Source organism: Cydia fagiglandana, chromosome 12, assembly GCF_963556715.1.
Source record: "Cydia fagiglandana chromosome 12, ilCydFagi1.1, whole genome shotgun sequence".
NCBI classification, from domain to species: Eukaryota; Metazoa; Arthropoda; class Insecta; order Lepidoptera; family Tortricidae; genus Cydia; species Cydia fagiglandana.
This window is the reverse complement of record NC_085943.1, coordinates 16,176,247-16,189,017: the sequence shown is the minus strand read 5'-3', so window position 1 is coordinate 16,189,017 and position 12,771 is coordinate 16,176,247. Positions and strand designations below refer to the sequence as shown.

Below are 12,771 nucleotides of genomic sequence, written 5' to 3'. Positions count from 1 at the left end.
TGGTACACATATGCAAGTCTGTGACCCAAAGACGAATATGTAACGTCAACAAATAAATTTTAAACATAAGAGCTACTTTTGGGGGATAAAAGATGAAATTTAAAAACAAAGTTTTGCAAACTAAATTGTGTTACATATCAAACGAAAGAGCTCATTGTGAGAATCCAAAATATATATATTTTTTGTAATTTACGATAAAAAGTTTACAAGTTATTCAAGAAAATAGACAAAAAATTACCATTCCCCCCCTCTATCTCCGAAACTACAGGGTCTAAAATTCTGAAAAAAATGCACAAAATAGTCCTTTACCTAAAGATGACAGGAAAACCTATTAGAAATCTACAGTCAAGCGTGAGTCGGATTAAAGGACATAAATGCGGTTTAGGGTTTTTAGGGACACAGCCGCAATGGTTTAAGTGAAACGTGATGTAGACAGCTATTGCGAAGGACCTAGACCGATATCCGCATAAGGCTGAAGGCCCGAAGCTAACTTCAAGCGTGAGTCGGAATGACGACAAAAAATGCGACTATAGTTAGACCGTAAAAAGTCTGCAGCGATTTTGATAGCCCACGCAGTGCAAGTGTCATATTAAACGTCAAACTTCTATGAAATTATGACGTATTAATAACACTTACACTGCGTGGGCTATCAAATCCGCTGCAGACTTTTATTGGTGTGACTATAGGCTGTATCTGGCACACAGCCGCATTGGTACAAGTGTAGTACTTATTGATTAGGTTACTATATTGTTACGTGTTTTAAAAAGCACTATACAGGGTGGCCAAAAAATTAACTAAGTGTATTCCCGTTGCCAACGTGCAACTCCGAAATTGCGAGGAAAAATTTGGCTTTTTCATACATTTTGGCTGGTCCGTTTTCTATGGGACGATACATTTTTTTTACGCGATTTCGGGGTTGGTCCCATAGTAAATGTTGTAAAGCTCAGTATAATCCGAAAATCTCCCCGGCTACGGGAAACGGGAATACACTTATTTTTTGGCCATCCTGTAGGTATTATCTCTCTTCGGCCTTCGCTTTTAAAACACTTGCGGAAGTTGTAGGAAGCGTGACCCGTCGGACGCTCCGACGGCCCTAGGCAGAGCTCGGTCTTCAGTTTTCTCATTTGGACACTTGTACTGTTCGGCATTTAATCAGAGATATAAGCCACCACGCCAGAAAACTTCATGTTACATCTGGTTTTTGATTGACCCATTCGGGTTTTCAAGACGTTTCACTCACGTCACGTTTCATGTACAAAAAAAAATTTTGAAAATTGTGTGATGTACGGAACCCTTGAAACGCGAGTCTGAACTCGCACTTGAAAAGTTTTTTTTTAGTATTAATAGACGTAAATATTTCAAAAATCCCTTATTGCTTATCAAATTTAATCAAAAATTTAAAAGAAAGTTCGTATGTTAGCTTTCACGAAGCTTTACTCACAGATTTCATCATCATCATATCAGCCCTTTATCGCCCACTTTTGAGCATAAGCCTTTTTTCTTAGGCAGAGATTTACACCATGTAAAACATATTCTAACTAAGAAATTATTTTTCTGAATATAAAAACAGGAAAAGAGTTTTTTTTTGAAGATAATATCAGAGTAAAAAGAGCACTGGAATTTTTAATAATTAGGTACGTTAGAAACATTGAGAACATTTACATGTTTCTCTCAAAAATCAGAATATATTCTAGAATAGTCCCTATTGGTCAAGGTAAGAGCAAAATACAATTTCCTGTCTGTGATATTCCGCTTTTCTTTAACGCTACAGAGTCCTTCAAATGTTACGAATGATGATATCAGTATTAGATTGTCACGGCTCGATTCGGGAAATTATTTAGAGGAGATAGAGTTCCACGGCAAAAGGTACCATTGCCCTGGCTAAATATTGGAGCGGCGTTAATAATAGCGTAAGCGCCAGCCGCCATAAGGTACCTTTTGCCGTGGAACGTCACATATCTTTACTATTTCATATCTAGTGAGTCTCTAATTTATTTCCCGAATCGCGCCGTCTGTCCTTTTCACGTAGCTAAAAACGCCACAGTTTTGCAATAACAGAATCCCTAGTGTAAATTTCATTCGATAGCGGGACGTACGTTCGCGTTTGCGTTATGTCTATGTTTGTATGGGATTTTGGAGAGTGTATCAAGCGGGACGTTTTGGAAACTCATAATCCCATACAAAGATACTTAACGCCAACGCGAACGCACGTCACGCTATAAAATTAATAATATGTACCTACTTTAGGGGATAATTGCAATACATTATATGTACAGTCACCACACGGTATTGTTATGCCATTTAGGATTCTTGCTAAATTGGAAATTCTATAGCATTAGTATTAAACAACCAATAGCTAGGACCCTAAATGGCGCAACAATCGCGATGGTACAAGGTGACTGAAATGAAAGGAGCTGTAAACTCTGCAAAGGCGTAGCATTTTGGGAAATAATGGAAAGATTCGCACATACCTACATTCTATAAATTTATATGTATTTTTTTTTCAGAGACTCTGGCGGACATCCGGCGTCTCTGTTCAGACGTGGAGACAACACGTCATCCGTGAGATTGACTACGATCAGGTCTATGAGATCCTCAGGCAAATACACCAACGGAAACAATGTTAGCTTATTATAATTACGTAGAGGCAGTGATTAATACGCAGTTGTAAAGAGAACTTCGACTTAGCTTTAATGATCAGTAAATACTATGATAAAATCTACATCTAATTTATGTATTGTGTTATTTTCCTTTTATCAATGTTAAGCGTAAATTTTACTCCTTAGGTCTGTGTTGAATTCTGATCTATTATTAAGAGTTTCTATTTATATTTAGTCATTATGCCATTGAATTTTAATTTAAGTATAATCTTCTTGAATAGGTATAGCCTCGCTAAAGATTTTATTATAATAACGTCAGCATTGCTGTAATTTTATAAGTACATGGGTAAGTATAATAAAAAAAGAAAATATCTTCTTTAATAATAATGTACGAATAAAATGTTATTTGATTGCAACATAGGATTCAGAAGTAATGCTGTTGGAATTAAAATGTAAATTTAAGTTGCTCGACCGCGTTTGATAATTTGATAAACATATACGGTAACGGCTGGCCGCGGCACAGTAATTATCCCCTAGTGAATCCCTGGTTTCATTTTATTACTTCCCGCATATTATGTGATTCTATATGATTATTCAAATTAAATCGTCTAAAATGTAGCACGTCATGTCTTTACTTCGACGAAAATTAAGAAATGCATTTTACTTTTGAACTAAGCTTGAATAAAATAAAAGAGAGACTTTTAATACTGCTCCAGTTGTTTGCTAACTTTGATAGATATCACAAGAATTAGATACTTGAGAAGTTTCTTGGTCCTTGATTTATATTACGAGCTTATTACTTGTAAAATATATTGTACTGTACGTATTTTAAATATAATAGTGCTATTATACATAGATTTACTTTACCTGTCTGAGCAACGATGGTAAATGTTAACTAACGAGTAAACAAAATAAGTAATTGCGACAGTTGCAACAGTTTGTAAATAAATATAATTATTATCTGGAATAGAGTCGCTTAATTTCAAACTAGGGTAAATCCATCTGTTAGATTATGCGATTTTGGAATTAAGAAAGGTAATAGGGTAGATATTACTGAGAGGGTCGAATGGATTTACCCGAGTTTGTAGTTAATTGCACACTGCCCGATTCGAACCTCTATCAAAAACGTCACTTTTGACACAGACGCATCTAATCCTTATCGTTTCTACATACCTATATAGATCTATTAATTGACGTATCTTAAAGTTCGAATCGGGCAGACAATTATACTCTGATTTATTTTCCTTACGATAGGACATAGATTACTGTACTGGGCGTATTTTATCACTGTCACAAGCGACGTTTGTGATTGAAGAAATGTCACTTTTGACACTGAAAAATTATCTATAAAAAACCAGTCAAATTCAGGATACGTTTTTAGATTAAAAATGTGTAAAATTGTTTCCTATATACATCGACTATTTTTATGCTTATTATATATTCTGTAAATAATAAAAATAATGTGCTTATTTATGCATTTAGCATTGAAATAAACTGATAGACACTACGGGTCATAACTCAAAGAAATTAAATGTAGAAATTTAAGAACATGGTCTGTCGTGTTGTATATTAAGTATATATGATTTTGTGTAAAATGACTTAAGTATAAGTAGCATAAAAATAAATGTTTTGAGTAGAAACTACGTGGCAAAATATGTATAATGTAACATAATTCCTTCTTTGAAATTTTTTATAATCTGTTACAATTGTTGTTGTGATGAACTGCCTACAGTTAGCATCAAATACCTAGACAGGGCAGAATATATCGTAACACACCTTTCTTACCATACAAATAAGGACGTGTTCCGCTGTACAGTCAGCGTCATATAGTAGGTAGCATCCAAAGAATTCAAATAGTTTCGGTACACCATATTATTTGTATGGCGTACCGAACTAATTGAATAATTTGGATGCTACCTACTATACGAAGCTGACTGTACACGCTCCATTTCATTTTTTTTAATGACATACTAGGAAATATTACGTATTATCAGTTAAGTAATGCTTAAATTAAGTCTGCCGTACGAATATATTATGTACCTAAATACGTTAATATTAATTAAGATAAATTACTATCAGCTAGCAGTAAGCTGAGCCTAATCACCCGCGATGGAATGTGTAATTTTCTCCCTTTGAACCCGTGGCTTCCTAAAAATAAAAATGCCTAGGTTGCTCAATTATTTATTCCCGGGGCAAACAGCTTTCCACATACCAAAATTACATCAACACCGGTTCAGAAGTCTAGTCGTGAAAATTAATATACACGTGTTGATAAAACAGATAGGTACGGAGATGATTATGTAAACAGCATTAACATTTTGATATTGTTATTGCAACTGCAGCTCTATTACTGTTGCGAAATTAAGGTTGACTTACGCTAGACCGGGTCAGGGCCGGGCCGGACCTTCCGGCGCTTCGTTTTCTATAGAAAACCACGTGATCACCGATCAGCCGTCCTAGAAAGGGACATGTCGGACGCCTCGGCACGGGCCCGGCCCGGCCTAGCGTGAGTCATCCTCCAAAAATTCCATACTAAATTGTTGCCATGTTTAAGCATTTTACGTCAAAAATCGTAACGGCAGTTACGTAGAAAGTAGCGCCCTGGACGATTCTGACAGGCTGATATCGTCCGATGAGCTGGTAATCTGTGGGTTCCTTTAACTAACGTTGTAATAGTAATGCTGCTGCAGTCGTAATGTACCTTTTTAAGTACTTATGCATTATGCAATATAAAGGCGTGTAAAAACAATAATTCGAATGATGTATTTCTACGAAATCTATGTGTATCTATTGTGATATATATTTTTAAGACCAGTAAAGATTTTAAAACGTATTGTATTTTTAATTGATACCTGTCCTAATACGTAAGTATAAAAAAACACTTAAATACTAATCGATCAAGTGTGATTCTACTTCACGCACCTAGGGTTCAGAATGACGTTAGTCAGAATGTTTTGCGTCTAAAGTTGGAAACCTATCTATAAGGCAAGTATAAAATGGCGAGGACGTGGTAATAATGGTACAAAATCCGAAACAGATAAACTGATGGTCTTATGGCACATTCAACAGGAGTAGCAGAGAAAGCGCTATTATCATACCAATGTCCTATAATTTACGTAGTCTAATTTTTTTCTAAAAAGTCTTAAGACGTCATCGCCTCGCCTTTTCATGAAAACGAAGTCTTCAATCTCATCTGAGGATATTAGGAGGACACAATGGTTGTATAGGTATCAACCGCAGCTATTAGATGTTAGCTCTTATGTTAGATTTTTTTCGAATTTTTGATTATAAATATATTATTATGATCAAAGTTAGGTGCATTTGTTCGAAAAAAAGTCAAACGTAGGGGCATAGCTATCAGTGGCGGCGCGTCCATAAAAGCCGATTCCCATCGGCTTGCTTGTTTTTGGACGGTTGAGCAGAGTTGTAAAGGAAATATGTAAGCCAAATTAGCCCCGGCTTGCCTATGGATATGTTTGACGCGCCGCCACTGATAGCTATGGTTAATTTATACATCAAATTATGCAAAAATATTTCCCATTATGTTAATATCCAGAGAGGAAAATGAGGACTACTTTTGTATGGAGAAGTGGCCATCTCCTTTCCCTCTTAAGTGCGACAAACTTTTCAAAAGACGTCATTTGTCAATACGACTTAAGGCGAAGTCTCGAGATTTCCGAAACCTAATATAATGGACTATTGATTACCCAGTTTAATAGCTTCTCATTTATTGGATCTCGTACAAAGTTAATTTATACACTTAATAATTTCCTTGCTTTGTTTGAATAAGATTTCCGAATTGTTATAGGTACTTTTGTCTTCTAATCCAATTTATTAATCAATTTAAGAATACAAGATAATTAATATTACGACTACATTTGCCTCCATGGGCGCTGTTGCCATCGGCTACGTTTCTTTATGCTCGAAGAAAGAAAAGACAAATAAATTTTTGAGAGCATTATTGGTACTATCCCATAGCGCAAATAATAACTTAACCATTAAATTGGCAATTTTTTTTATTAATTCAATCAATCAATCAATCAATCAATCAATCAATCAATCAATTTATTTAATTCAGACCATGTCCATAGTGTTAGTATACATTCCCTTAATATTATGTTAGTACTTAAACCTATACAAAATTATAACAAAATTAATAAATTATAACAACTTATATACTAAGCCTCTGGAGCCCATATATTCATCGTCCCAGTGTTTCCAGAAGGCGCAAGCAGGTGACTCTAACACTAGGCGCAAGAGGCTGTTGAGGCTGCAATGAGACACAGTAGGAGGCATATTACCTTTGACCATCTTTTTGAATTTATTTCTTAATCATACCACGTTTTTTGCAAATTGAAGGGTTCATATGGCAGCAGTAGGTACCCTGACAACCCATGTGATGACAAGAATTTTAATATTGAAATGAGCAATGAAAACAATCAAACAACTAACCTGTCACGTAACGTAACTTGTCACATAGGTAATAAACATATGGGGATACCAATTATACAATGAACAGAAAATAAGACTTACCCCTTATTCATAAAACTTTATGGGCCTTAGTTAAATTATGTTTTATCCCTTTCTTACAAATACATAAGTCAAAATGACGGATAAAGAGAAACGATTATTAGCTAATTGAGGCTTGTAGCGCGTTTATGAATAAGGTGGTTAAAGTACATACATAGTATAAACACTATTGGTGCATTGTGTTTAATGTGATTACTTTGGTTGTATTGATCCCTAAAACTTCTTATACTTATCAGATATTTTCCAGATGTTAACATGATATTATTTTTACACTCGAAAACAGTCGTAAAGCAGAATCAAATCTTACGCTTCTAAAAAACCGGGCAAGTGCGAGTCGGACTCGCGTACGAAAGGTTCCGTACCATTACGAAACAAACGGCAAAAATCACGTTGTATATATGGGAGCATCACTTAAATATTCCTTTTATTCTGTTTGTACCTATTACTTTGTTATAGCAGCATCAGAAATACATCATCTGTGAAAATTTCAACTGTCTATCTATCACAGTTCATGAGATGGTGTCAGACAGACACAGATAGACAAACAGACGGACAGATAGACAGACGGACAGAGGAGTCTTAGTAATAGGGTCCTGTTTTAACCTTTCGGGTACGAAACCATAAAAAAGAGCAATACTCTTTATCTCAGGACAATAAAAACCTACCCACATTTTATGTAGGTAACAATAACCCTGCGAAGGTAGGTAAATAAATCCATTGTGAGACTACCGAGAGGTCTATTCTAATTTTAACAACTTGTTACACTTTTGATCAGACCTAGACAATCGTCTTAATGATTGGCGCGCATCTCACGCACGAGTTTCACTTCGGTTCGCATGCACCAATCAACGTGAGCGATTTTCGAGGTCGTAACAAATGAAGCAGTGGTGGTCGAGTGGATATGATGTCTGACTTTCAATCCGGAGGTCGCGGGTTCAAATCCTGGCTCGTACCAATGAGTCTTTCGGAACTTATTGCCAGCGTGTTAGAGTAGATGACAAACTGTCCGACTGGTGTGAGCTCACCGCTGGCGTCCCGCAAGGAGGGGTGCTTTCTCCACTCCTGTTCTCTATTTTTATTAATGGTATCACCACATCGCTTACGTCTTCATACCATCTTTATGCAGACGACCTACAGATTTATGCAGCGGCTAGTATAGACGATCTTCCCTCATTAATTGCTCAGATTAATTATGACTTAGAATCCATACGGGATTGGGCGTGCAAATTTGGTTTAAAAATTAATGCTCAGAAGTCACAGGCGATTGTCATTGCCAGTCCTTACTATGTAGACAAGCTCTCGGACATAGTGGTACCTGACATTTTGTTTGATAGGATTACTATCCCTCTTTCCTCTACTGTCCGAAATCTGGGTATCATCATGGATCAGACGCTTTCTTGGGCTCCTCACGTAGCCGAGGTGAGCAAAAAGATTTTTGGATCTCTCCATTCTCTTCGACGACTACAGAATTTCCTCCCTCTTCACACCAAACTAACTCTTGCTCGTTCTCTATTGCTCCCTCTTCTTGACTATGGTGACGTTGCGTTTTTAGACCTTACTGAGGAATTGCTGGATAAACTTGAGCGTCTACAAAATGTTTGTATCAGGTACATATTTGGCCTCCGTAAGTACGATCACATTTCTGAATTCCGCTCTCAGCTCGGGTGGTTACCGATCCGCCGAACCCGAAATGTGCGTGTCTTGTCGTTGCTTTTCAACGTACTCTTTAACCCCTGCTCTCCAGCTTACCTTACCGAGAGATTTAATTATCTGGCTGAAGGCAGTGAACACCGCTTACGTTCAAGTGCTAATCTTACGCTTGCTATTCCCCCAAATAAGACACGATCGTATACGAATTCGTTCACGGTACGCGCTGTGAAGTTGTGGAACGAGTTGCCCCTGTCGCTCAAGCAGTCCCAGTCTGTAGCGTCATTCAAGGCTAATTTGAAGAAACTTATGCTTTCCAACCAAGCGTGATTTGGTTAAGTACTGATGTCTATTAATTTTTTTTTTTTGACACTTGTGTATATATATATAATTATATTATATGTAATATATGTTTAGTATTTATGTATGTAGCATGTATTTTATTTACTTTTGGACGTTTTGGTTAGTTTACTTTTAAAATGTTACTGTGCATTCCTTAAGTTTGTCTATCTAATTTGAATTCTCCCCTCATCTACTCGAAGGTTAGCTGGAAGAGATCCCTTGCAGGGATAAGCTCGCCTTTGTACCTTTATTTCTGTAAATATTATGTAAACCTGTGTTGTGTACAATAAAGTGATTACTACTACTACTACTACTACTTATGTACAAAATATCATTTGATATTTACCACTAGCTTTTCGATGAAGGAAAACATCGTGAGGAAACCTGTATACATCTGCGAAGAAATTCAAAGGTGTATGTGACGTCCCCAATCCGCATTGGGCTATCGTGGGGACTATAGCCCAAGCCATCTCAGCAGTGGGACGTATATAGGATGAAATGATGATGATGATGATCAAATTAAGATCAGAACTGTAACGAATCTGAATGAGGCTCCGAGACTTTACTTATAATATCTTGAAAAGGGGCCCACAGATTACCAGTTCACCGGACGATATCAGCCTCTCAGTTAAACGCAAAATTTGACAGCTCCGAACAACTGACAGGCCGATATCGTCCGGCGAACTGCTAATCAATGGGCCCCTTAAGAGTGAACACGGATTTCTTTCGTCTCTATAGGAGGAATAGGTCAGGAAATGAATGCTCAAAAAACGTTTTAGAGGGAAATGCTAGGAACACAATTTTTGACTCCGTAACTTTGTTTGGACTAGTTAGGAGGTGAACATATCAAAAGTATAATTACTAAAAAATATAATTTATGCAGTAGATAGCAGTCTCAAAATAAATTTTAATTTTAAAAGTTTTCGTTAAAATTTAATTAATATGATATGAATTGCCATGGAAAGCCATGGAAAATCTGACAATGTTTTTTATCAGTTCACTGAACTGTATCTATCAATAGGTACATCTATTATATATTTGTTATTATTTCAATAACATATAATCCTAATGAATAGGTAACTATATCGAGAATTGTAATATCAATGACCCTAGGTTTTCTCTTTTTATCTTAAATATTAATATTCAAACCAATTTCATTAATTGCAGTTTCTGGCAACACAATATTCAACTTTGATTATTAAATCCTACGACCAATATCAGAATATAATAGCGTGAATTGTTGAATTGAGCATCGAATATTATTCGCCGACACGTGTCTAGACCGCAAGCAGGTGATTGTATACATAATATGTACTTAGATACAGACGCCATCAGATATTAATCCTAAGTCCTTTTTTAGTCTATTTTTTAGGGTTCCGTACCTAAAAGGTAAAACGGGACCCTATTAAGTACTAAGACTTCGCTGTCCGTCCGTCCGTCTGTCTGTCACCAGGCTGTATCTCACGAACCGTGATAGCTAGACAGTTGACATTTTTTTTCCAAATTGCTATCAAAAGTGAATAGTTAGAGTTACGTGTTCGGTAAATAATAAGCGCAATTTCGCCGTATGTCCTAAAAACTTCCACTGGATTATGAAAACGTATGGTATTTTTTAACTCAATGGAAAACTACATAAGGTAAGGTGGGGTAAGACTATCACTGGGGCAAGACAAACACTTATATGGAATCCTCGTATTGTTTGTCTCGCCACGAGCAAAATAAATGTTCTTCTGACCCCACCTTACCTAACATTGTTTTCCCAAATAGAGATTCCGTTTTTATTCGGCCAAAATGTAATTTAAAAAATAAATCGACAACAAAATAAGAATGGTCCTTGTTACCGTAGCTATACATCGTACTTATATTTGGTAGACCATTGTTGACCTCACTGAAAACTGATGAGGTAATCCATCAATTCGCCAATCAATAGCATTCAGTATTCAAAAAACGCCTGCAAAAGGATATTGAAAATCCTTCTTCAGTAATACTAACTATGACTAGTGAATTTTAGATTTAGTACATCTATCTACTTTGTAGAATAAGAAACATACCTACTTTTAGTTGTGAAAGATAGGCACCTTTTTATAAAAAATACGTTTCAGATTCAGCGAATCATGCGAACACGTATTGGTCAGCGAATTGACCATAGAAATGTTTGAAAGATGCGGGAATATCTATCTGTATTGTGATAGCTAAGCAATTGAAGTTTTCACAAATGATGAATTCCAATAACAACACACTAAAAACAATAGAATAAAATAAATATTTAAGTAGGACTCCCAAACTTCCATATAACAAACGTGATTTTTTTTTGCCGTTTTTGCCTAATGGTATGGAACCCTTCGTGCGCGAGTCCGATTCGCACTTGGTCGGTTTTTTATTAAGTATTAGGTAAATAGAAGATAGCCGAGTTTTCGGTGTAAAACCATTATTTATATAAATCACCTTCATAACCATAATAACTTACCAACCGCCGCAAGTAAACAAAAGACCTATAATAGTACATTACTACAGAGGCCGGGACGAAAGGGGTTGCCGGCCGAAGACATATAGACGGCCGAGCGAAGCGAGCCGGATAGGTCTGAGGCGGGCAACCCCATTTCCCGCTGAGGTATGAATAGTGCTTTTCTCAAACATGCAATGAAATAAATAAAATAAAAAATCCACGAAACCCAAGTTTTATTTATAGAAAAAACTAAAAGTAAACTACACCCAAAATATAACTAACACGTACCTATATCTTTTTACTACCCTATATTTTCATGTATCTTTGATTTTTTCGCCTTGTATCCGTCTGACTGTCATTTTCGTCACATAAGTTTACAAATAGTCTTTCATGTTGATATCATGTTTCACATACATCATTGCTTTATGCATCGAGTAAATAAGTATAATTTCCACAGTGTTCACGATTTTGTAGTTACTTTCATTTCTTTAAAATATGCCACAAAACTGTTTCTAATAAACTGTAAGCTATTATTCTTAGTTTCTCAAATAATAAAATTGCCATAAGCAACCATATACATAGGTACTACGTCTTTGACTTGGCGGCAGAGGCAACAAGTTATTTAAAATCAATTCTACTTACGCTGCCAATTCCAACTCCTAAGATTACAATTAATATTAATTTCATTATTTCGTCGGAACTCATATTAAAGTAAAAAATCAACAACCACCATAAATCCAATAAAACAGAAATACAGAATGAAATTTATTCAACTTTGCCTCCATAACAATTTAAAAAAAAGTAACTACGCGTGTTTGAGTAGACCTTTTTATCGCTAACGTTTAGATTAAATATTTTAAATGTTTTTATATGTGTAGTTAAGTTTGTAATTTAAAATTATAGAATTTGGTTAGTAATGTATTATTTATTATGTTCATTTTGATTTTATACAAATAAAACTGCATATTATAGCAAACATTGTTTTTTTTATAGGCGTAGTGGCAGAGTGTCATAAGTTCATAACGAACCATAAAGCAAATACTGCCTCTAGTTTTTTTTTTATGGATGAATGCCACTATGCTGTGTCACAAAATATCTGTGAAATGGAAATTAAAAAAGAGGACTTTGCCGGCCTAGGCCTGCAAGATTTGTATGAAATTCCATTAACGACCTCTTGTCCTAGCCGCACCTGAAACGTCATACTTC

At 35.9% G+C, this 12,771-nt stretch overlaps 1 protein-coding gene across 1 annotated transcript in view; it reads left to right on the top strand.

Moving 5' to 3' along the window:
• Positions 1–5,433, top strand: part of LOC134669638 (gonadotropin-releasing hormone receptor) — a 120,613-nt gene extending 115,180 nt beyond the window's left edge. The window contains exon 6 of the mRNA XM_063527306.1: positions 2,508–5,433. Within this exon, the coding sequence (XP_063383376.1) occupies positions 2,508–2,637 (130 nt within the window). The 3' untranslated portion in view covers positions 2,638–5,433. The remainder of the gene's footprint in view (positions 1–2,507) is intronic.
• Positions 5,434–12,771: the final 7,338 nt, after the last annotated feature.